This window comes from Nelumbo nucifera, chromosome 6 (assembly GCF_055504915.1).
Source record: "Nelumbo nucifera cultivar China Antique chromosome 6, China Antique-T2T, whole genome shotgun sequence".
Lineage (NCBI taxonomy): Eukaryota > Viridiplantae > Streptophyta > Magnoliopsida > Proteales > Nelumbonaceae > Nelumbo > Nelumbo nucifera.
The window spans coordinates 23,238,065-23,260,962 of NC_142654.1; the positions used below are offsets into that span (position 1 = coordinate 23,238,065).

Here is a 22,898-nt window from a genome sequence, read left to right on the forward strand (position 1 = left end):
GAAGTGTTGGCCCCAGCCTGGCCCGGAATCTTCCAGGCTTGATGTAGGCCTGGGTTGGGCCCGCACACAAAAACCTAGGCCCGGGCCCGACAATTTGTCGGCTGGGCTGGGCCAAAAATGATCACCCCTATCCACAGAAAAATAAAGTCATTCCCAAACAAATTGCTCCAAGCTGTCAGCCCAACTTTTCATACAATAGTACTTTATAAAGAAAGAAACTACAGGTTCCATAAGTTTCACGAAAAAAAATTTCACATGGATAACACAAATATAAATGTAATTTCCAATTTGATAGAAAGAACAACACACAACTAAAGTAAACTAAGTAGCAAAAGGCAATGTTACCTGGAAAGGTGATAGACTTCTTCGATTCGGTTTCAAGAAACTCTCTTCCTGTTCTGGATCTTTCTGAATACAATCCCAATAATCTGTAGGCAATACCTCACCTAGATTTTTATTTGCAAACTTCTTTGGCAACTTTTCATTCACTTCTACTATAACCGAAGAAGTATTCTTCTTTGACAAATCTTTCGAGGCAACCTTAAATTTCATCGTTGGATACCATTCTTTTGAACTTCCCTGCTTCTTGGACAAATCAACTTTCTGAGAATTAATAAAACAGCTAAGACAAGCGTGCATAACAAAAGTAAGCTAAACTTACAGCACAATACTTGCAATCCTTATATTGGTGACTGTCCATTGTCAATGACTTCAATGTATCTGTGTCCTAGTAAATGCAAAACAGACTAACATCAGCACCAAGAAAATATCACCTAATCATGTAATGTAATTGAAAATGAAATTCAAAAAGGTATAATGATACTAATGGACCATTCTTAATATGATTAGGGCATTACTAAAAGCGTATTACAATATATATATATATATATATAAATGAAATCATCAAATACAATAATAGTAGCTTTCTTTTCTCAAATAATAAATCAGAGAAATCATAGGTAATGCATAACAACTTCATTAAATCAAACACTATGATGCAAGTGGTTACAAGAAGGTTCTCAGCAAGTCTCAAAGAAAGAAATCTGAGAGAAGGGGCCTGGTAGCAGACCTGCAGAATGCATCATCAACAAGAAAGGAAATGACTCTTTGACCAGTCAAATCTTGGTCAACTTGGCTGAAATTTGGTGGTATTAAAGTGCACATACTACAACAATCTTGTAGATTTTCAGCTCAATCTAGAACATGAAAGTGCCCCAGCTATAGGTCTTTTTTGAAGAGTAAAGGAAAATTTTATTAAAAAGAAAAGGAGACACAATCTGAGAGGTGACAACTGAGGACTAGAAAACAGAAACTTATCAATATTACAAGTCTGAATTTCAAGAACATTCAAAAAATCTGAGAGGTGACAAGGTGGCACCCACCAATACAACACAACTGAGGACTAGAAAACAGAAACTTATCAATATTACAAGTCTGAATTTCAAGAACATTCAAAAAATCACCCCCAAATCTGAACTACTAATATGAACAAATTCAGGAAGTACCAGAACCCAAACCAACACAAGTTTCCCCACCAGGGCCATAAGCAATTCAATATTTTTGGATTTGTCTTTGAACAATCTTCTGTTTCCTTCATTCCAGATAACCCCTGATACAGGAAATGGGATACAGCTCCAAACTATCCTTGCTTTCCTGCTACCATTGAGACTTGGACAGGAAGAGAACAACCCTGCTGATGACCTTGGCTATTATCATTGACTCCAGCTCCTCCCTTCCATCTAGCCAACCTTTTCACCTGTCTTTCTTAAGACCCCTGGATCCCACAATATGACTACTTCACCTAAGGACCCCTCAGCATCCAACTCCAACCATTCCCCACTATTCCTCATGCAAATCTCCTCTTTCAAGCCCATGTTAAAAGATTCCAATTTAGATTCCTGTAACAGTACCACCCCTGGTCTGAGCCTAATTAAATTTCTCACCACTGTCATCCTCTTTCTCTCCCTCAAACACCTTACATTCCAACTCAACCTCCCCCCCCGGTCCCTTAACAGTACCACATTTGGCTCGAAGATGTTTGACAGCACCACGCATACCTTAGAACATGGTAATGCACTCAATGGTTCCATTCCAGTAGATGAAAACAATCTTATGGAAAACATTGGACTCAATAACACTACTGATATGGGGAAAATCTCCAGCTATAATACCCAAATTGTTAGAGCTGGTGGTTAGTAGTGAAATACACATTCTCAAAGTTGTAGAAGACAAGGAGAGTTCCAAGACTAGGCTGAGCAAAGTGTGTCTACCCCTTCCTACCATTTGCAAGTGTACAGAATGGGTTGGGCAGGTTTCAAAAAGAATATCGGTTCAACTTAGAAAGGGATGCGTGGAGATATCACCATAGGGGTAGGGAAGAGGAGCCCAAATTGATGGCTTCCGTGTTGTGGGATTATAAGTTAAGAGTGAGATGATGAACAGGTTCTTCCACTACCAATGAAGAAGAAAGAGCAAGGCAGAAATTGAAGAAAGAAACATCATGAATCCCAAGGTGATAGATTGAGACATGTCAACATGGTAGCCTTAGAAGAAACTATGCCTATAACTAGGGCTGTCAATGGACTGAGTTCGGATTGGACTCCGCCCGAACCTTATCTAATTGAATCAGTATGGACGGTCCGAAATTTGAACTCAGATTGGACTGGTCCGAAATTTGACCATCCAGTTTTTTAATGAGCCGAAATGGATATTGTCCAAGTCCATTCAATCGTCCGTTCAATAATAGATCGCAGAGAAATTTAATGTATTCTACAGTTTCACTCCAAATTTTCTTAAGCTCCATTAAGGACTCAGAGAGTAGGGGTGCTCACAGTTCGGTTAACCAACTGTGGGGCATTTTTTGGAACCAAACCAGTAATACCGGTAACCGGAACCGAACCGAAACCAGTCGGTTAACCGGTTGACCGGTTCGGTTTGTCGGTTTTTTAATTTTTACAATATATATTATAAATATATATATATAATATTATATTTTAAATAATATATAATATATTATAAATATATTTTTACATAGTGCATATTTGTTAATTTTTAAAATATATATAATATAGAAATATATGTATACCGGTCGGTTCGGTTAATCGATGGTTTTCTATATTGGTTAACCAAAATCAAACCGTTTCTAGCTACATCGCCAAGTTGCTAAGTATATTAGCAGTGTCAATCAAGGTTTTTAAAACTAGATTGGATAGGGAACCATTTTGGGGACCGGTTCCTGAATCGAACAATCTGACTATCCGGTCCAAACAAACAGCCCACTCTAACAAAAAAATGGCCAAAACATTGTCCAGGTCAACAGTTCAACTGCCCCATGTCAACGGTTCGTTGACCAAATCAATGGTTTTTTTGCCAAAAAGTGGTTTTAGGGTGAAATTGAACCAATCAAGTGATCGATTCTTGGTTTTTCCAGTCCAACCACCCGATCCGTTCCGATTTTGAAAACACTGGTGTCAATGGATTTGTTTTGGATTGGATCCAATCCGATCCAAACCTTATCAAATCGGATTTGGGTGGTCCATTATAATTATTGGATTGGGTCAATCCAAAATAAATTGGCCCATATTCTTATCAATCTACATCGGACCTAAACCAAATTCTCGATCAATGTTTTCTAACCGCTATTGACGCAAATTGGTTACGTTTTACCCCAGACCCAGTCCTTGGCCAAAAACCATTGAATTGGTCAAATGACCTGTTGACCCGGGTGGTCAAATCGTCGACCCATTTGACTGCTTTTTATTTTAATTAATTTTTTTGTTAAAATGGGTCGTCTATTTGAACCGGACGATCAAACCATCGACCCGTAAACCAGTAGCTAGAATAGTTCTAATTCCAAGTCAATTTTTAAAACACTATTCCTAATAATCCAATCATGAGGTCAAACCCTTGTCCAATTTGAAACTGATCAAAACTGAACCGGTATAAAGAAACACTTTTGTGAAAGTGTGCTTTTATGAAAGTACTTTTACATGAAAGCACTACAGTAAAAGTACTTTTACGAAATCACTTTTATAGAAGTACTTTTACGAGAGTGCTTCAATGAAAGCACTTCTATAAAATCATTTTTACGAAAGTACTTTTATAAAAGCACTTTTATAGAAGTACTTTTATAAAAGCATTTTTACAAAAGTACTTTTATGAAAGCACTTTTACAAAAGTGCTTTTATTCATTCACTTTGGATTGCATTAGACACAATCCAATCCGTTTGCATTTTAATTGGACTAAATTGGATTGCATTAGGTGTTGTAGTTTTTTATATATTTTCTAGATTTCTCATGTTACTTTGGTGTTTGATTGAATTTGGATTGGATTAGACCCAATCCCATCCATTTGCACTTTATTTGGACTGGATTGGATTGGGTTTGTATGGATTTGGACTGCATTTGGTCCAATCCATTTATAAATGGACCAACATTGGATTGGACCGAATCGGACCAAATCCAGTCCAATTGACAGCCCTACCTCTAACATATATTCCTCTTGTTGTGATTGGGCATAGGAAAGATAGAGCGTAAATTCAAACTGTGCATGTGATGACTTTATAAGGTTTGTGGGTCAAAATCAACTAAGCTAGTTGTAGCGGAGACTTGGGATCAAATGCCATTGCCACCAGGGTCAGAGATTATGGGTATGGGGGTTGGGCTACCCCCTGTTGTGTAGTCCCATTAAGCAAAAATAAAATAAAATAAAATAAAATAACTTAAATTCATACAGGCCATCAATTATTTAAAGCCCTTCAGACCATGGATTCAAATTTGAAAGCTCTTAAGAGTAAAACCATTCGAAGGGACTTTGAAGGGCATCATGTTGAAGGTGTATAGAAGGCAACTGAACCAAAAGGCTGTTTTCTCCCTTCTAGCTATGCTTTTAGGGCTAATGCTTGGTGATCGCATAGATGAAAGGTATAAAGCTCATAAAAGATCATTGATCAGGTCTGAAATTTGATATGGAAATGCAACAGAAGCTTAGCCATGTAAAAGGGTCAACAATGACAATCTTCATTCATCAAAAAACCCACTATTAACTCGATCACTCCTAAGCAAGCTTCATCATCGTCATCAAAGAATTGTCCCAACTATATGGAGCCGGCTACATGAAACCTGTTTTGCCAATCCATTCTGTTCATTGCCATATCCACCATTAAATTAAGGACACTTAAATCATTTCTTATTACTTCCACCTAATTCATTTTCAGTCTGCCCCTAGTTCTTCTAGACCCTTCAATAGTTCAACTTGTAACAGATCACTTAACTCCTGAGAAAGCTTTTTTTTGGTACTAAATGATAAAGAAAACTTTTATTGAAGAAAAGGAGGGAGAGAGAGAGAGAGAGAGAGAACAAAGAGGTGACAAGATATCACCCCCCCAAGCTAACACCCAAGGCCCACCAAAATACAACCCCTCATCCCTTTTTAATTAGATTTTATCACCAAAATACAACCCTTCATTCCCATTACATTTGCTGTTCTCCTTATCCAACTAATAGAATATGTGATCCTTCTTGCAAGGAAGTCTATTTCCCTGAAAGCATGTCTATAGAGCCAAGAAGCAGAATTGACTACGGGCATATCGTTGACTTAACGATACGCCCCTACAGGGGTCGTATCGGGGTGTGACCTGGTTCAGGGGGTAGACCAGCCTTAGACCAACCCCTCTAAACCAGTTTCAAAGAAAAAAAGGTGGGTGAGCTTCGATACAGGACGATATGCCCCTACCATATCGAAATTTTAAACCTTGCTCAACACCCGCTTTGCAAAAGACACACACATGAGATAGCCACATATTAGGCATTTTTTTCTATAGCCTCTCACAGGTATTAATCTTTCCTAGGAACACTTCCCAACACACACCTTGAACTTTAGGAGGGATAGGTTTATGCCAAATCTCTTTCACTAGGAAATTTATGAAGGGATGAGAGATCCATCATATGGATAGCCGAACCCTACAGGTAGGTAGGGCGAAATTTAAAAAATTTCTCTCTCTCCCATATGGGAATCACATTCCCTGTTTTAAAAAACTGCATTTTCAAGGATCAATCTTGAACCTAAACTGGACCAAATCTGAAACCAAAAGGTAGGAGAGGGATGTACCTGATACGGAGTAACAGTAACTCCCAACGAAGGTTTTCACACCCAAGGAAAACGCCAAAGACTGCTCCCACTGAAGATGACACAGCGTAGGGTGGAGCAGAATCAGCAGGTGGTTCTTCAGCAAGAACCGAACTCTTCAGCAAGAATTCGATGGAGGGTGTGTGAGCACGACTTCATATCAGCTTTTCACCAAAAACTGATATCCAGAACCTTTCTTGATCGCTCCTACAGGTGGAGATCGAACTGGCAATGGCGGCAGCAATAGGAGGAGGCAAGAGCAGAAGATGACATCAGTCTAACTAGAGTTGTCTTCTCTCTTGAATCTGTAATCTGATTGGGTAAAGTAGTTCGCCCTCCTCCTCTACTTATAGCCTTAAAGAGAGATTCTCCTTATCCCATTAGGAGTTTCCTAATCCAAATCTTGTATTTGGATCTGGACTCTCTTTAAGAGATAAGGATAAACCCTTATCTTATCTGCAGATAAAGATCGGCCCTCCTAATCTAGTTAGAAGTTTCCTGATCCAAATCTCTATTTGGATCTGGACTCTCTGAGTGGATAGGGATAATCCCTTATCCTATCTGCTGATCTAAATACCAAAACCGCCCCTCTTTAATTAATCATATTAAACCAGTTCGAATTGGGCTTTAGGCCCATTAATTCAGGGTGCTCACTTATCCTCCAAACGGCTGCCAGTTGGGTATCCTTGTATGGAATGGGACCCAAACATTGATCTACACATCAGCCCCATGGGTTCAGCCCAGCCTCTTTTACAAGGCCTGGCCGAATTCACTGTAGAAGACAGTGAACCCCTGAGTCCATCACCATGGGCTCTTAATGGGCCCAACATTTACACTAAATGGTCCCTGGGTCAAGCCACCTTATAAAAACCCAAGGACTGTGGGCAGATGCAAGATTAGCCCATCAGGTATTACCCTCAATGGTCTTACACTTAACCTCTCAGCCCATAATGATCAAACACTGCCCGACAAGAGAGGACCTCTCCCTCGGCTGCAAGGAACAGTGTTGCATTCTCTACTCACATGGATCCTGGGAATTAAAACCTTTTGCAAACATTTTGAAACCATAATATATACATGTATATCTCTATATAAATATATTATGCAAAACAAATTTCAACGATTGAAATCGGCTGTCGGCAGCTTTGCTTTCCATCAAAGAGAGTGCATCCCTGATCATTCACTTTGTCCGACAAAGGGGCTGATCCTGTCACTATGATCACCCACTCAGATGAATTCTCGAACTATCCCAACATACCCAAGTTTTGACCCCCTCTAAGGATCTCACTGATTGGCATATCAAATACAGCCCAATCCGACACCTAGTGTAGTATCATAATCGAGTCTAGGGGTCAGGTGTAACATTTCAGTTTTGCCCATCTATCTCCAAGGTCCAGGGCAATGCTGGAATTCTGGTCCGGTTCAGGGTTTCAAAAAAACCCACACTGCATGTACCTCAGGTCTCACCCTGGCAGCTGAGACAACCTACCCCAACCAACTTGGCGGAACATCAGTGTCAGCCTTGGCAGGACAAATCTCCCCAGATCTATCCAACGGCTATGAAGATTCTAAACTAACACGAGTCTCATATGTGTCTAGTTTAAGGGTATTACACAGAAACACACCAAAATAACATGAATCAAATATGTACTTTATTCATTTACATTAAATGTCATAAGGTGCATCATTCTGATTGGAGCTAAGGGCATACACTGTCTAACAATTTAACCCCCTAAAACCGAATGAACAAGCATGCCAAAAAAGGAGGCACATGAGACCATGCCCTCAGTGGAAGGAGACCAAACTCTCGCATTAGAAACATTTAGGAGGGATAGGTTTACGAAAAATCTCTTTCACTAGGAAATTTAACCCCTTGAATCTGAATGAACAAGCAAGTTGAAAAAGGAGACACACAAGACCATGTCCAAAAAACATTTTCTAATTTTGATAGTAAAAGAATTAGGGAATTACATTCATTATCCCTCAAGCCCATTATGAAACCAAAATCCCAATTTAACCCAAAATCAGTGATTACACCAAACTTAGCAACAAGTTCCAATTTGTAAGTAAAAAGGGATAGAGCTCAGGGAATTGTAACTTAAGGGGCATCTCATCAATCCAAAGATCTTCCCAAAACAATACTTTATTTCCGCTACTCATATCAAAGAAAATAAAATTTAAAAAGGAAGGTAGTACCTCAATGATTGCTTTCCAAGGGGAGCTTGAAGAAGTGTGAGCCGCCAATTTTGCATCCCAGCCATTTTCCGTCACACCACAAATGCTTTTAATTACTCTCTGCCAAAGCCTGTCACTCTATAGAGGAAACCTCCATAGCCACTTTCCTAGCAGAGTTGTGTTGCACTTGATAGGAATACATATGTCATCAAAATACTATGCAAACCCCTTTCACAAATTAGATATTTGACCCCATCATACGCTTGCACTTCCTTCAGGGAAACACACCAACTTCTTCCTTCCTCACTCAAAAAAAAATCAAAAAAGAGTGATGAAGTTACCTTTGCCATTTCGTCTTCTTTCCACCTCAAATCTTTTTCCTTCAACTTCTTTAGAACATTTCCAAACCCCTCTCTTATCCAAACACATCTCTTCAACTACAAAGTTCTGAAACCACATACTGTCTCCTTACCTATCAACACTCCCATGCTTTCTCAACTTCCCAAATGTTTAGTAAGACCTTCCCTCTGACTATGATCTCTTCAAACACAAGCCTTTTTTCTTCAATCTTCACCCAACCCTTCCACATCCCACTTCAAATAGCAATATTCTTGCCCCACTTTTGTGACACCATCTCCACAGTGAAGAGGTCTTAAAATTGTAATATCCTAAGCAAGCTTACAAGACATTTTCCACTAACTCTAACAAAGGACCGGAGGGAACTGCAATCAATTTGGATATCATTGACATTTCCACCAAGGTATCAATAAGGGCAGATGAAGAAGGACCTAAAGTCCAGATGGATGAAGTTTACATACTAAGAAATTTCCTTTGAACAAGTGGTTGATTGGGAGGTCCAAGTTGGCAAAGCAATGGTGATTTTCTTCATTAGAGGAGAAGAGTTTGTGAAAAATGCATTCAAACAACTGGAACATTACTTGGAATGAACAAGAGAGGTTAGGGGTAGAGGATAAAAGAAAAAAAGTAAGGAGGCCTATAAGGGGCTTGATCTCCCAGCTACATCTTTGAAGGTTGAAAAGTGTCGAGGGAAGAGGGAGGAACTGGAAACAGACTGCATAAGGAAAAAAAGGTTTTGAAGCACAGAAAAAGTCAAAGGTGGGGTAATAACTTAGTTAAGGAGGACATTATGATCATTAAAGTATAGATGTGGACCTTTCTTTGTGGCCGTTGTAACTTGTATACTTTATGGGCTCCTTTTTTAAAAGAGGGGTTGAGGGGACTTGCCAGTCCACCTTGAGAATTAAGAGGAAGACAATCCTAACCTCCTTCAAGACCACCAATCCATAAACAGATTTGTATAATGCTTCTTCAATACACATAAGGCCCACCTGTTTGTGAATCTGAATTTCATCTTTTTCTTTTCTCTTTTTGGATAGGGAAAAAACAAATTTGATAATAATAATTATAAAGGGACTGACACAAAGAGGAACCCAAATAGACCTATTTCATATGAAAAGAAGTACATGTGTCACAAAAAAAAAATCAGAGAAACAAATACAAAACACAGCAGAACAACTAATTTCTTACTAGCTCCCCATACTTGGAATCAAAATCAATCCTAGTCATGTCAGAAATTTATGTTTTATTAGGGATTTTTTATTTTTCTTTGCCCCAACCCTTTTGTACAATCTATGTATCACTTTTATTTCAACCATACATAATGCATACAGTAAAAGAAATTACATCTGACATACTCAAATCAATTAAGCCTTACCCAGGTATTTTAGATTAGCACATGATAGAATTCTAACCTTAATTGCAACATCAAAAGATTCAGCAAAGGAGTCAGGTACCTGACCTTGATCTTCAGATCGTGCCTAACGGACCTACATCCAGGACAAATCGAATTGAGAATTTGTACGGTTTCTGAAATAAAGAAAGGATTCAAAACATTCACTGCAAATTTGATGATCCCAATGTGTCCTGCAAGTACATTAACAAAATTGAGAGCAACATTCAATAAGATGTTAAAATACATGATTTCAGATTGAAAGAACTCTTCAAGCGCATCTAATTCTTACCATCACAATTTTTTAAATTTTTGCCACCACATGTGGAACACTGAGACAATGGATTTGGGAACCCCAGCCTAGGGTCAGTCACTTCATTAGCTGCATCTATTGCTGTAACAGAACATTTCTCCTGAAATGGTTTTACATGATTATAATTTTTCTCACCAGAGGAAAAAAGGTAATCATTCACAGAGAAAAAACTCAACTAGCACAACAAGAAATACTGCATAAATAAAAGACAATACTTTCTCCTGAGTCCTGAATGCAAAACAACAGAAGCTTGTCTTACAGGTCTCAATGTCTAATACAGATATGGAAGGGAAGAATCAATTAAGGAAGAAATCAATGTTTGGGTCAGGGTTGAAAAAATATGAACCTGATTATTTAACTTTGGGAATGGGTTAGGGTTGAAGCCTTGGGCAACATGACCGAACGCAACCGCAATACGTCTTTTATATTCATAACAAGTAAAATTTTATTTGTAATGGAAGAAATATAGAAAACTATGTACAATATGGTCTTACATTACACATCTATGACAAGCTTTAATGGTAATACCTCATTATTTAGGGTTGTCAATAGTTTGGGGTAGACCCAATAAACTTGAACCAACTGACCCAATTATAAAAGGTCTAGGTCTGCATTATGTGTCCAGACTACAATTGGGTCAGGAACGATTTCTATTGTTCCTAACAATCAACTTGAAATATTATCGCATTATTTTTTTTGGAAGTAAAATAAAATTTTATTAAAAGGAAAATGAAAGTACAAGAGAGATGATAACAAGAAGTCACCCGGGAGGAGTATAGTTATTATATTATGATGTCCAAATGTGTTGATTAAACAAATAAGTATTGTTATGAAGCCAAAACAATAAATAATTATTGTCAAATACTAGAATTACAGGCTAAAAGTATAGCTGTCAATTACAATCAGGCCTTATCGGGTCAGACCTGATAATCCCAATTACAGACATAATAAGGTATGGTTCGGAAATGGTTCTGCACATTTACTTGGGTCAGGACCAGGTCTACCCTGACCCAACCCATTGACAGCACTGCCATTGTTGCTCCCCCACTTTTCCCAAATAACCCAATTAAACAAAAAATTTAATTCAAAGGATATTCACCCCACTTCAGGCACTCTCTGCTTACAAAACTGAGGGACCCAGAAAAATTCAGCCTACAATCCCTTAGCCAGGTATCTTGCCTCTCTAAGTCTATCTTATGTCTGAACCTCAAAGGATGCACAAACAGAGTTGGTAGATTAAGGAAACCAGCTTGGGCATCTGTATATAATTGTCTATGTACCATGTACATTCTAAGTAGTATAGTGCATGCACCACTAATTCTAAGTTAAAGGCTCAGGACTATTTTAATTTAACATAAATACTCCTAAAGCACCACAACTTTGTCCCCAATAATATAGGAAGTGGGAACGCAAACCTGGTTTGGTTTTCCATTGATGAATTTTGTATTGGAGACAAACCTGTGTTTGGTATGAGTGCAAAAAGCATATCATTGATGTAAATGCAAATTTGGTCAAAAAGTGGGAACGCAAACCTGGTTTGGTTTTGCATTGATAAATTTTGTCTTGTATTTGGCTATTATGGGTACAAACATGAATTTCAAGATTGGCATCTACCTTTTTTACAATAACTAACTATGAGTGCTGTTAGAGAATAAAAACTTATTCAGGGGCCTCACCTGACAGCTTAAGCTTTTAGGTTGAGCAGGGGTCCTTGAGATGGTTTCAGAGCCTATTTGACCAAGTGGTCTAGTGTTTGATTCTAGTTGACCCATTATATTTAATTAAATTTCAGCACAAGGTATGGGTGGGCCTGTGCCTGTCCACGCTTCAAGTTTTGCATGAGGGGGTGTGTTAGAGAATAAAAACCTATTCAGGGACCTCACCTGACAGCTTAAGCCTTTAGGATAAACAGTCCTTCAGAAGTGCAAATGTTTGATTTATTTTTAAGAAGAAAACTTTGCTCCCATTTTGCATGCAAAAATGTCAGGAAAAAAAAAAAACAAATTTACTGTTATTTTCAGTACAAAGATGTATTATTACCAACAACTGCAAAACCAAACCAAAGTACAAATTCACCTTGGTTCTGTGTTTGCACTTTACCAACACAACCTAAAGAAAAATGAAGTTAAGCGGTGCCAACCCGACCCAATGCCACCTTTTGATTGGGAAGGGTTACGATTGAACAATTCTAGATTGGGCTGGGCCAAGGTTAGCTACAATAGGTTGAAGGTTAAATTAGGTTACAATTAGGGAGTCAACACTTGAGGATGGGCTAGGGTTGACATCAACCCAACCTTGCCTGGCCAACAAAAATAATAGCCAGTATATCTATATTAACAAGTACAAAAGCATGAGAACATAAAATTTGAAGAATTCTTCCTATATAATTCCAATTCCTGATTTAAAAACATGACACAATTCCAACAATCTACAAAATATTTAATACTTACTATGTCCTCTTCAGTCAAAACATTAAATTGTATTCCTTTCAGGAAACCTGATGGCACTTGCTGCTCTATAAACACATCATCATCCATTCTAATTGTGCCACCTTATTCCGCCAACAAATTCCACAACCTATACAGTAGAACTAAGATGAATCACATCAGAATATAGAAAAGTGACCAACATTTAATACATAAAAAATACAAATGATAAGAAATTAGTCTAATGGAAACTACTATGCTCCAAACAATGTAATTCCAAAAAAGGTATCATTCCTTTATTTATTAGTTTATTTTGGAGGGGGGTTACCTGCAGGCAACAATATAAAAGCATATTTAGAAGCTTTTCCATGTGACCCTTATACTTTCAGTATTATATATAACAGTGTTAACTGAAAACCCAAGCCAAACCCATATATTTGCAATTAAGTCTGAGTTGAGTTAAATTATGTAAGGGTAACTTTGTAGGACCAAATCAAAAAATGGGACTGAATTAAATTAAATTTGACATTGGCGAAATTTCAAAATTATTCTTGAGAAGACAGAAGCATTCTGCCAACAGAACAAAGGCTAGGTCCTACTTGGAGAGGCTAAGCAATCTCAATAACAATTTCTTAAACGTTTAAGGAGACGCAATTTCCATGTATTTTGTTCTAATCTTTTTTGTTGTATTGGTCCATGCTGGCCTCCTTTAGGTATCTTTCTGTTTTTTACATGAACCCTGAGCTTGCGGCTTGACTATCATTTTCAATTTGCTTGATATAAACAGAAGAAAAGAAGAGCAGAAAAAAACTTTTAAGGACTGGTTAAGATTTAGTAGCAGAAAAGAGAAGAAAAATAATTCAAATCAGAAAGAGAGAAGAAAATAGAGGAAGAAAGGTTTGGGGGAAGAAGAATCGTGGCTGTCTCTATCCCCACAAATCGTGTTTTATTAGTTCTAGTCATAATTAACAGAGTAATTACAAGTGCACCCTTGTTGTGAAGATAAACACAAAAAAAAAAAAAAAGCTTTAGGCTTTAGAAACATTACAGCATAGGCTCAAGCCCATAAACATAAAATAAAAGAAAAGACAAATAATGATCCTCGCAGCCCATCATCTCAGCACTCTCCCTCAAGTTGAACTTTAATGTCAATCACGCCCAACTTGCTTACATAGTGCCGTAATTTAGATTTAAGCACACCCTTACTGAAAATATCAGCACATTATTCCTCCAAGTCAATAAAAGGTAGACAAACTACTCCACATGCAACTGTCTCCTATATAAAATGTCTACCAACCTCAATGTGTTTTGTCCAGTCATGCTGAATAGGAATATAGGATTATAAGCCATGTTGATAGCCATCTGATTATCACAATACAACATCATTGGCTTATAAGAGCAGAAAAAAATCATAAGGACTGATTAAGATTGTTAGTGTAGGGGTATTTCTGTCTTTATACTTATGTTGAAGTTGCTGATCTGTAATATTATATTAGAACTAGTGTCCCTCACTTAAATAAGGGCACATGTGTCTTTACCATTATATTAATAATATAAAAACATGTCTGGCCGAATGGGAGAGTAATTTTTCCCTAATTCGAACCAGACTTTTCTTCTCTCCTTTTCTCCTCCTTTCTCTCTCTCTTTCTTCCTTCTTTCTTCCTCTTTCTTCTTGGATGTTATCAGACTAACAGAACTCAAAGGCAGGCCGAATTATAACAAAGATTTTAATGGTAGAACAGAGAAGAAAATAGTTGAGATCAGAAAGAGAAGAAAAGAGAGGAAGGATTTGAAGGGAGAAGAATCATGGGCTCATGGCCATCTCCATCCCCCCAAATCGTGTTTTATTAATTTAATCATAATTAACAGTGTAATTACAAGCATGCCCTTGTAGGGTGGGTATGAAGATAAATGCATAAAGAGAGCTCTAGGCTTTAGGCCCATTACAACATAAGCCCAGGTCTGTAAACATAAAATAAAAGAAAATACAAGGAATGATTTTCATGGCCCATCATCTCAACATAAACAAATGCCTCTAAACAATTAGGCATTACCCATCAAGAGAAAGGAACATTATGCATTTCTTGGCTTGGTAACTGTAGAGATAGTGGGCCGAATGGGCCATAATGTCTTATTTCATTATTGGATCTATTAGTTACTTTATTTATTAGCAAATGGACTTTAGCAGTGGGTTGTGGGCCTTTTCTTTGTTTATTTACTGTTATTAGTTCAGCCACCCAACCAGGGGCACCCTTGTAGTTATGCATTAAAGTGAAATAAATCAAAATAAAAGATGATTAAGGGACTGGAGAGAGATACAATCAAGCTCTCTTTTCCTCCCTTTTCTTTTCTTTTCTTTTCTTCCTCTTTCTCCTGAACTTCTTCTTCTTTCTTTTCCTTTTCTTTTTTCTTCCTTCTTCTCTAAATTCAGGTTTATTTCTGGTTTATATTTCTTCCTAGTATCAGAACAAGTCACCACTTCCTACTTTTCTCTTTTTAGGCCCATACATAGTGTGTGTGTGTGTATAGAGAATTCAGTTGCTGATCAATTGAAGATTGGTGCTGCCTAGTTTTTTTATCAGTAGAAAAGTGATTTTATTAAAATTTGGAATGAAGAAATGATTAGTACAACTTTTTAATCAGAGTGTCAATCCCACTTTACTATTCCAAGTTACATGGATGCCCAAAGCAGATATTGCCTAATAGCCCCTTGTTTAGCTAGGGAGTCAGCTAAACCATTTGCACACCTTCTAACCCATTTAAATTCAACCACTATTTCTTTTGCAATCATTTCCACTTCCCTTAGTACAGATTGAAGGGAATACACCTATTGGATTTAGCCCAGGATATGCCTACTTGTGAGTCTCCTACCACCTCAATCATATCATCCTAAATCCCAACTGCTTAGCTAACCTAAGGCCTTACAATAAAACCAACAGCTCAGCCTCCAAAGAATTTCCAAAGCCAATTGATCCAAAGAAGATGACCAATATCCTCCTCTTTGAGTTTCAAATAACCCCTCCTACTCCAGCCACACCCGGGTTATCAAGAGAGTTCCCATCAAAGTTCAATTTTACATTGCTGCCTTCTAGGGGTTTCCAATCCATCCTAATTCAATCCTTTGCTCTTGATGATTGTGTGATTTCAGTCCATGCCCTGAAAAAATCAATTACTGAGAATGTTTTGAAAATATCCAAAGTATTTACCCAAAATGCAACCTTTATTTTTATACTATCTAACACCTCTTCCAGATTCTAGCCCTTTTCCAATAAAATTCTGCTATTCCTCTCTTCCCACACCACCCAGAAAATCGCTGCCTTAGTGGTCCTCCAAAGCACTTACCCCTTTTTTTGGTTGCCTCAAGAAGTTAGGATTGAAGAGATACTCCACATCTTGGGGTAGGACCCACTTGCAACCAAAAAGAGAACAAAAAATCTCCCAAATTCTAAGCACAGAAGGGCAGGAAAATAGTAAATGAGATAATGCCCCAACGTTACCCCTATAAAGGAAGCACATGTGAGGAGAGAAGCATACAAAGGGCATTCTTTTCCACAACATGTCACAAGTATTTACCTTACCAAGAAAAATATCCTAACAAAAAGCTTGAATTTTGAGTGGGGGAGTTTTCTAGAGAAGATTAAGCATATAGATTGAGGCCCAAGATAAGTTCTTGGAGATTTTTCCCAAAAGACCTAGTTGAGTGGAGAAATCAGATTAAGGGGTCTAGAGACAATTTGAAGCTGGTGCTTGGGGATTAAAAGGGAGTTTGTTGACCTATTTGGAGACCAACTCTGGTTGGAAATGTTTCTAGAGTCTCTAGTAGGAGTGGTTATAAATTCTCTTTCTCCCAAGTTATTGAGTATTGTTAAACCCTAGTTTTGTTTTGCTATAGAGAAGCAACTTTGGCTTTAGGTCAATGTTATTTGACTAGTAGTACCTTATTTTTATTTTTGTTTGTTTCCATTTAATCAATGGAGCAAACAAGAGTTGAAAAAAACAGCCTATAAACTTTGGGTTTAGCCAAGGGATCTGTGGACACTATGTTGGAGGCAGTGACTACTGTGAAGTTAGATGGAACTAACTATTTGACATGGTTTCAATCAATAAAAATCTATGCCTATAGTAGAGGAAAATGGGGGTACATCGCTAGGAGTAAGGCAAAACCCAAGGAAGATGATCCTACCTATGAGAGGTGACTGGTGAATGCTATGCAACCTCATATCAATCAACACTACCTATGGGTGGACACTGCTAAGGAGGTAAGGGATATTGTTAAAGAAACCTAATCACAGAAGTTGAATGTTTTTTTTTATCAGTAAACGTGTATTTTATTAAAATTCAGATCGTAAACAGTTTATACAACTTGGTGATGGGACTATTGATACCCCTTAATCACTCTATCCTGTCCCACATTACAGTGCAGCCCAAAATAATTATTGTCTTAATGCCCCTGTTTTGCTAAACCATCAGCTAGCCCATTTGCACTTCTTCGGACCTATTTAAATTCAGCCTCAACCTCCTTTGCAATCTTCTCCACTTCCCCAATCACATGTTTAAACATCCATGGGGTATGGCTGCTGTTTGCTGCCCATGAAATTACTACTTTTGAATCCCCTTCCACTTCAACATGTCTGTATCCTAGCTGTTTGGCTAGCTTTAACCCTTGTAGTAATGCCAATAGTTCAGCCTTCAGTGAGTTTCCGGTGCCAATCGATCCTGAGAACATACCCAATATCCTCCTTTCAGAATTTCTTAATACTCCTATTCCTAAGATGCCCAGATTTCCAAAGGAGCTCCCGTCAAAATTCAGTTTTACTTTATTGCCTTCTGGTGGTTTCCACTCCAACCTTACCTTATCTCTTACTCTCGAAGAGTGTGCTACTTTGGACCATGTTCTTAGAATGTCTGTGACTGAGAAGACTTGAAAGCTATCCAAGGGTTTTACCCAATGGGCTACTTTCACCTTGATACTATCAATCACTTCCTCTATTGTTCTACTTTTTTCCAAGAAAATTCTGTTGTTCCCCTCTTCCCATATTACCCAGCAAATTGCTGTCTTTGTTGCTTTCCACATTATCATCCCTCTTTTTTTTCGTTGTCTCAAGAATTCATGGTTGAAGAGTCCTACCACATCTTGAGGGGGAACCCACCTACAGCCAAAGAGAGTACAAAAGAATTCCCAAATTTGAGTCACAAAAGAACAGGATATCATTAAATGAGAAAGGGTCTCACCACTTTCTTTACACAACAAGCACACATGAGGAGAAAGGCAAATGTATCACCTTCTTTTCTGCAGCATATCGCAAGTGTTTACCTTACTAAGGAATATTTCCCATCAGAAGGCTTGAAGGTTGGGGGAAGCAAGTACTTTGAAGAAAGAGGAGCATGAAAAGAGGTCGTCTGAAGAGCGAAGGGTCCAAGTGGATTTGCCCTAGGAGGTCCAACAATCAGATTAAAGACTCACACTCATTTTCCCTTAGTCCCCTTCTAAAGCCCAAATTCCAGTTCACATCGTTTGGACATGGTGTTCCCAACATGGATATAGCTTCTAAAGCCCAAACCACAGAAGTTGAATGTTGCTAGGGTCTAGGGCTTATAAATTAAAGAATTATGTGAATAATTTAAGATAGGGGGAGAAGCCTTAGTTTTGTAGTTCTCAATGTTGAAGTCTCTCTAGCAAGAAATTGATTTGATGGAGACAGTTCAATGGGAGTGCACAAAAGATGTTGAAACTCATAGGAAATCAGTGGAGAGGAATTGGGTTTTGGGTTCCTTACCAGACTCAACCCTGAATATGATATAGCTATACACTTATACAGAATGTTTTAGCTAAAGATGGCATGACCCTTTCTCAGGCTTATGCTTTGGTCAGTAATGAGGAAAGTAAAAGCCAAGTTTAGATTGTGGAAGGGTGATTTGGTGTCCAAAATTCAGAAGGCCCTTGTTGGGTTGGGAGTTTGGGGGAATGTATGGATTTCCCCTCAAAATTACAATCAATTGAGGTGCAAGTGAATAGGAGGGATTCAAGATGGTGAAAGGAATCCAACAATGGCATCTTTTCTATTAAATTCTTTTACAAGGTTAAGGAATCAAGTGGAGAGATCTAAAGTGAAATGAGTTTGGGGAAATCCTATTCCACCAATAGTGGAAGCATTTGATTGGGTCATGGACTTGAACAATATTTTGAAAATGGATCACATTCAAAGCAGGTTAACTAGTTGTTTGATCCTTCTATGTTTATTTGGCCAAAAAAGAGGGGAAGAATAGGTGACGAGGTGTGTTAAAGCAGCCCTGGTTTGGACCATTTGGGAAGAGAGGAATGTGAGAGTCTTCTCTGATAAGGAAAGAAGCAACGAAGAGATAAAGGATTGTGTGATAGTTAGAGTGATCCATTGTATCAAATCTTTGGACCTGTTTTCTCAAATTTTTCCTAACGACTTATGGAGGAATTGGGAAGGTGTTGCAAGAAGCTCTTCTAGAAAGGGAAGAATAACTGTTGCATGGCACCCCCCCCCCCCACCTCAGGACTATGTAAAACTGAATTTTGATGGGAGTAGTAGGGGGTTGTGAGATACATGGAAAGCAAATTAATAGCCTTGATTTCTGGTCCACCGGGTATGGAGATTCTCTCAAGGCAGAATTGCTTGCAGCCTTACAAGGAGCACAAATTGCAAATGAGCTGAACATAACCAATTTGGTGATTGAAGGGGACTCAAAATTGGTGGTGGGTTGGTTAAAGGATCCAGAATCTGTGATATGGTGCTATAGGGATGAAATAAAAGGTTTTTATGGATCACCAAGAATATGAATTTAAGGATACAATGGGTGAGGAGATCGGCAAACAGATTGGATGATACTCTAGCCAAGCAAAGGGGTGAATAGATAATCTTTGTTTTGGCCTCACTTGTAATTTTCTGTTTTGTTTATAGAGAGGTAGCATCATGTGCCTCCCTGAGGGATGCTTGTAATGATTATAGTTTCAGAATTAATAAAATCTAACTTCACTTATCAAAAAAAAAGCAGGGGCATCTAATTGGCAAGATAGTCCTACTTGTGTGAAACTACTAAGGAGAACATTCTACATTTGTGTTATGGATGTCCCTTCTCAAAGTTTATTTTGGGGTTTTTCTTTGGGCTTTTCAGAACTAATATGACGGAGCCATGGACACCCAGAACATCTTTGCTCACTAGTCTACAATGAGAGGAAATATCAAGGCAAAGTTAGTGTGGAACTGCAATACCTTTTGTTATTTATTGGGGAGAATGGAAAGAAAATAACAGAAGGATTTTCGACAACAAGGCTCAAGGAAGAGATCAAATCACTCTATTATGTGGGAAAAGGATAATGCACTGGGTTCTTATACTTCCAGCATTTGAAGGAATCTCAAAGGAAGATATTTTGCTGGTTTTTGGTCCCTTCTTGAGTTGAAATCAAGCAGTTAGCTTTGTTTTGCTTTTTCTTCTTAACTGTACTTACTTTTTTGTTGTATGTAGAGTTGACTTTTGGTGATTCCTCATCAACCTCAATGATGTGCTCTTTTTCTTTTATTAATAAAATCTTCTTTTTTATTTATTACCAAAAAAAGCTAGGCAGCATATACGTTCTAACCTCTCGAACTTAGGAATTATGTCCTCTTTAAAGTGAAGCTGTGTATAGGATAGGTAGAGGTTCAAGATTTCATTCTTTGGAAATTCCACCATGCAGAAATGGGATGGTTTTCTAGGAAACTCCACAACGTTTGGGAAAAATAAGGAATTTTGGGAAAGATTTAAGATATATTAGGAAGAACATGGGATTCATCATAGAGCTTAATTGTTTGTTGAAGTATATCATATAACGGGTAAGAAAAGATTAAGGGACTCACATAGGCATAGGAAATAGGAATTTTCTTCATTACATCCAAGTTTCCCCACTATAACGAGTATATGCAGTGAATATTATTGTACTCATTATTTAGAAAATTAATATGACAAATATAAGTAGTTGTATATAACAAGCAAGGGAACACTAAGAGAACTTACAGAAGCATGGAAAATAAACATTTGATTCAATGCCATCCAGGTTGGGTTTCCCAAACATGCATTTTGGAGAAACGATCACCATGTTCAGAATATCAAGAGACTCAATTGCTCATTTGGTAAAACTTTCTGAACATTATTATATTAGTTGGCTATTCTTAAATTATTCATTTAAGTATGATCTTCAAAACAAAATCCAAATCTAGTTGTTTGTCAAACACCTAGAGTCAACAGTTTCAAGTTTTTTTTTTTCTGCAAGGGTGCACTTAAGACATTTTCCAATATCTCATGATGATTTCCAATAAATGCTTATCCAATGCTTTGCTAAAACTTGGAAAATTTGCACATGGCAAATTGAAAACTTCATGATATATCAATTTTTTTTAATGTAATAAAGAAATGTCGTGATAAATTTAGAATTTTATATACAAGGAGGTTTTTGTTTCCCCCTTGAAGAAACAAGTAAATCTTGACATGTTTTACAGAATTTGTGGACCATGTACCTCATAAATGCAGTAAGCCAAATGATTAAGAAATTCTACATACAATTAAGGAAATCCAAACATATAAAACTCGTTATGTAAAAGAGATATGCCTTTTCATGTATAATATCTCAATAGGAAAATATGGGCTTAACAATATATGATTTAGGGATGATGACACGAACAAAATAATGACAACTAATTCACACTGATGGCTTACCATAAAATTGTCCCCACTTACTGACCTGAGAAGAAACTGAATAAGTAGAATAACTTTTGAGATTGAAGTAGAACTGGACAATTGTGAGTGAACCATCAGGAAATGACGTTTAAGAAACCAAGGGGGAATCCATTTATTCAATTACAAAGAAACACTAAACAGAATAACTCACGTTGAAAGTGAAAAAGGCAGTGATAGTTGGACCAGCAGCAGAGGACATAAAAGTAGCCGCTGGAGAATCCTATGATGGATTATTGTGGATTTTAGCGTTAGTATAATGCACCATTGTTGTTTGTCATTACTTGATCATATAAAAGAAGGATCATGGTTTATTTCATCAGTAAATGCGTCCTCAACAATTTTCTCGCTGCCCTGAGTCTGACCAAGAAAACACGTTCTAGAAAAACAATAAGGAAGGCCATTGAAGAAACCAAGAAAACACAAAAGTTCTGAACACACTGTCCATCCTTCTATTCTGAACACATTATTTTAAAATGAATAAATCATGATGTCATGATCCGAAACTCCTCAATAATGACCTTTTTATACAAAACAAAAAGTAAGTAAATACAGAGTAACACGATGAAACAAGCTTGAATCAAAGAACAGACATTAGACAAAACCTACAGAATACAACAGAGACACATCAACGGATGGACATGCAAGACAGAAAGCAGCTTCAAACGCAATAATCCATGAAGAAGAAGCAACGGACATGCATATTAATACAATGCAACCAAAACGAGTACTGAAAAAGCATTTAACTGCACATATGTAAATCAAAATAAGAACAAGACAACAAGAAATTCTCGTATTGTATGTGACGAAGAACACCTCTATGAAGCAGTTCTTTGGGAGCTTTGGCCTTGAGTAGGTTCTCTATCACAGTGGTGTCTGAAGCAACAGAGCAAACAACAACAGAGGTGCTATTTCGAGGCTCCGATGAATATGAAAATGAGAGTTTTATTAAAGAGCAAAAAAATAATTGTCAATGATAAAATGCCTCGAGACAGAAAACAAAAGGGAACGAGAAAATAGTGAATATTGGATTCGGCATATCGGTGCCGTCGTCGGTTTGTTTCAACTTACAAAAGACACGCTCAACTCAGTGCAAGAGGGAAGGAGACCACTGTCGCGACTCGCGAGAAAAGGCGAGAAGAAGTATGAACGGTGTCAGAAATATATACCCTCGTCTTTTATGCATAATTACAGAATTATCCTACTTTTATTATAACTTCTATTTTTTTCGGTAAAACTGCAATAGGTTGCAAGAGACAGTTGGGACGGGATCTGCCTCTTGCAAATGAGCACGAACTTGCCCTGACCGAAGCGAAGCGGGATCTGCTCCTCACAAGCGCTTCACATGCATATCCACCGTGCATTGGA

At 37.8% G+C, this 22,898-nt stretch overlaps 2 protein-coding genes across 7 annotated transcripts in view; both read right to left on the bottom strand.

The window, feature by feature from the left end:
- Positions 1-22,658, bottom strand: part of NRPD1A (nuclear RNA polymerase D1A) — a 70,200-nt gene extending 47,542 nt beyond the window's left edge. The window contains exons 1-7 of one of the 6 annotated variants that reach the window (XM_019200346.2): positions 22,602-22,658; positions 22,347-22,438; positions 12,816-12,942; positions 10,345-10,465; positions 10,122-10,246; positions 662-727; positions 346-582 (exon numbers count right to left, since the gene is read on the bottom strand). In XM_019200346.2, coding sequence (XP_019055891.1) covers positions 346-582; positions 662-727; positions 10,122-10,246; positions 10,345-10,465; positions 12,816-12,902 — 636 coding nt within the window. In that variant the 5' untranslated portion in view covers positions 12,903-12,942; positions 22,347-22,438; positions 22,602-22,658. The other 5 variants (XM_088890104.1, XM_019200347.2, XM_088890105.1 and 2 more) reach the window with 5 other exon arrangements.
- LOC148790662 (uncharacterized) lies at positions 17,287-17,865 on the bottom strand. Its single transcript, XM_088890327.1, has one exon. The coding sequence runs from the start codon at positions 17,863-17,865 to the stop codon at positions 17,287-17,289; it is 579 nt and encodes a 192-aa protein (XP_088746453.1).
- Positions 22,659-22,898: the final 240 nt, after the last annotated feature.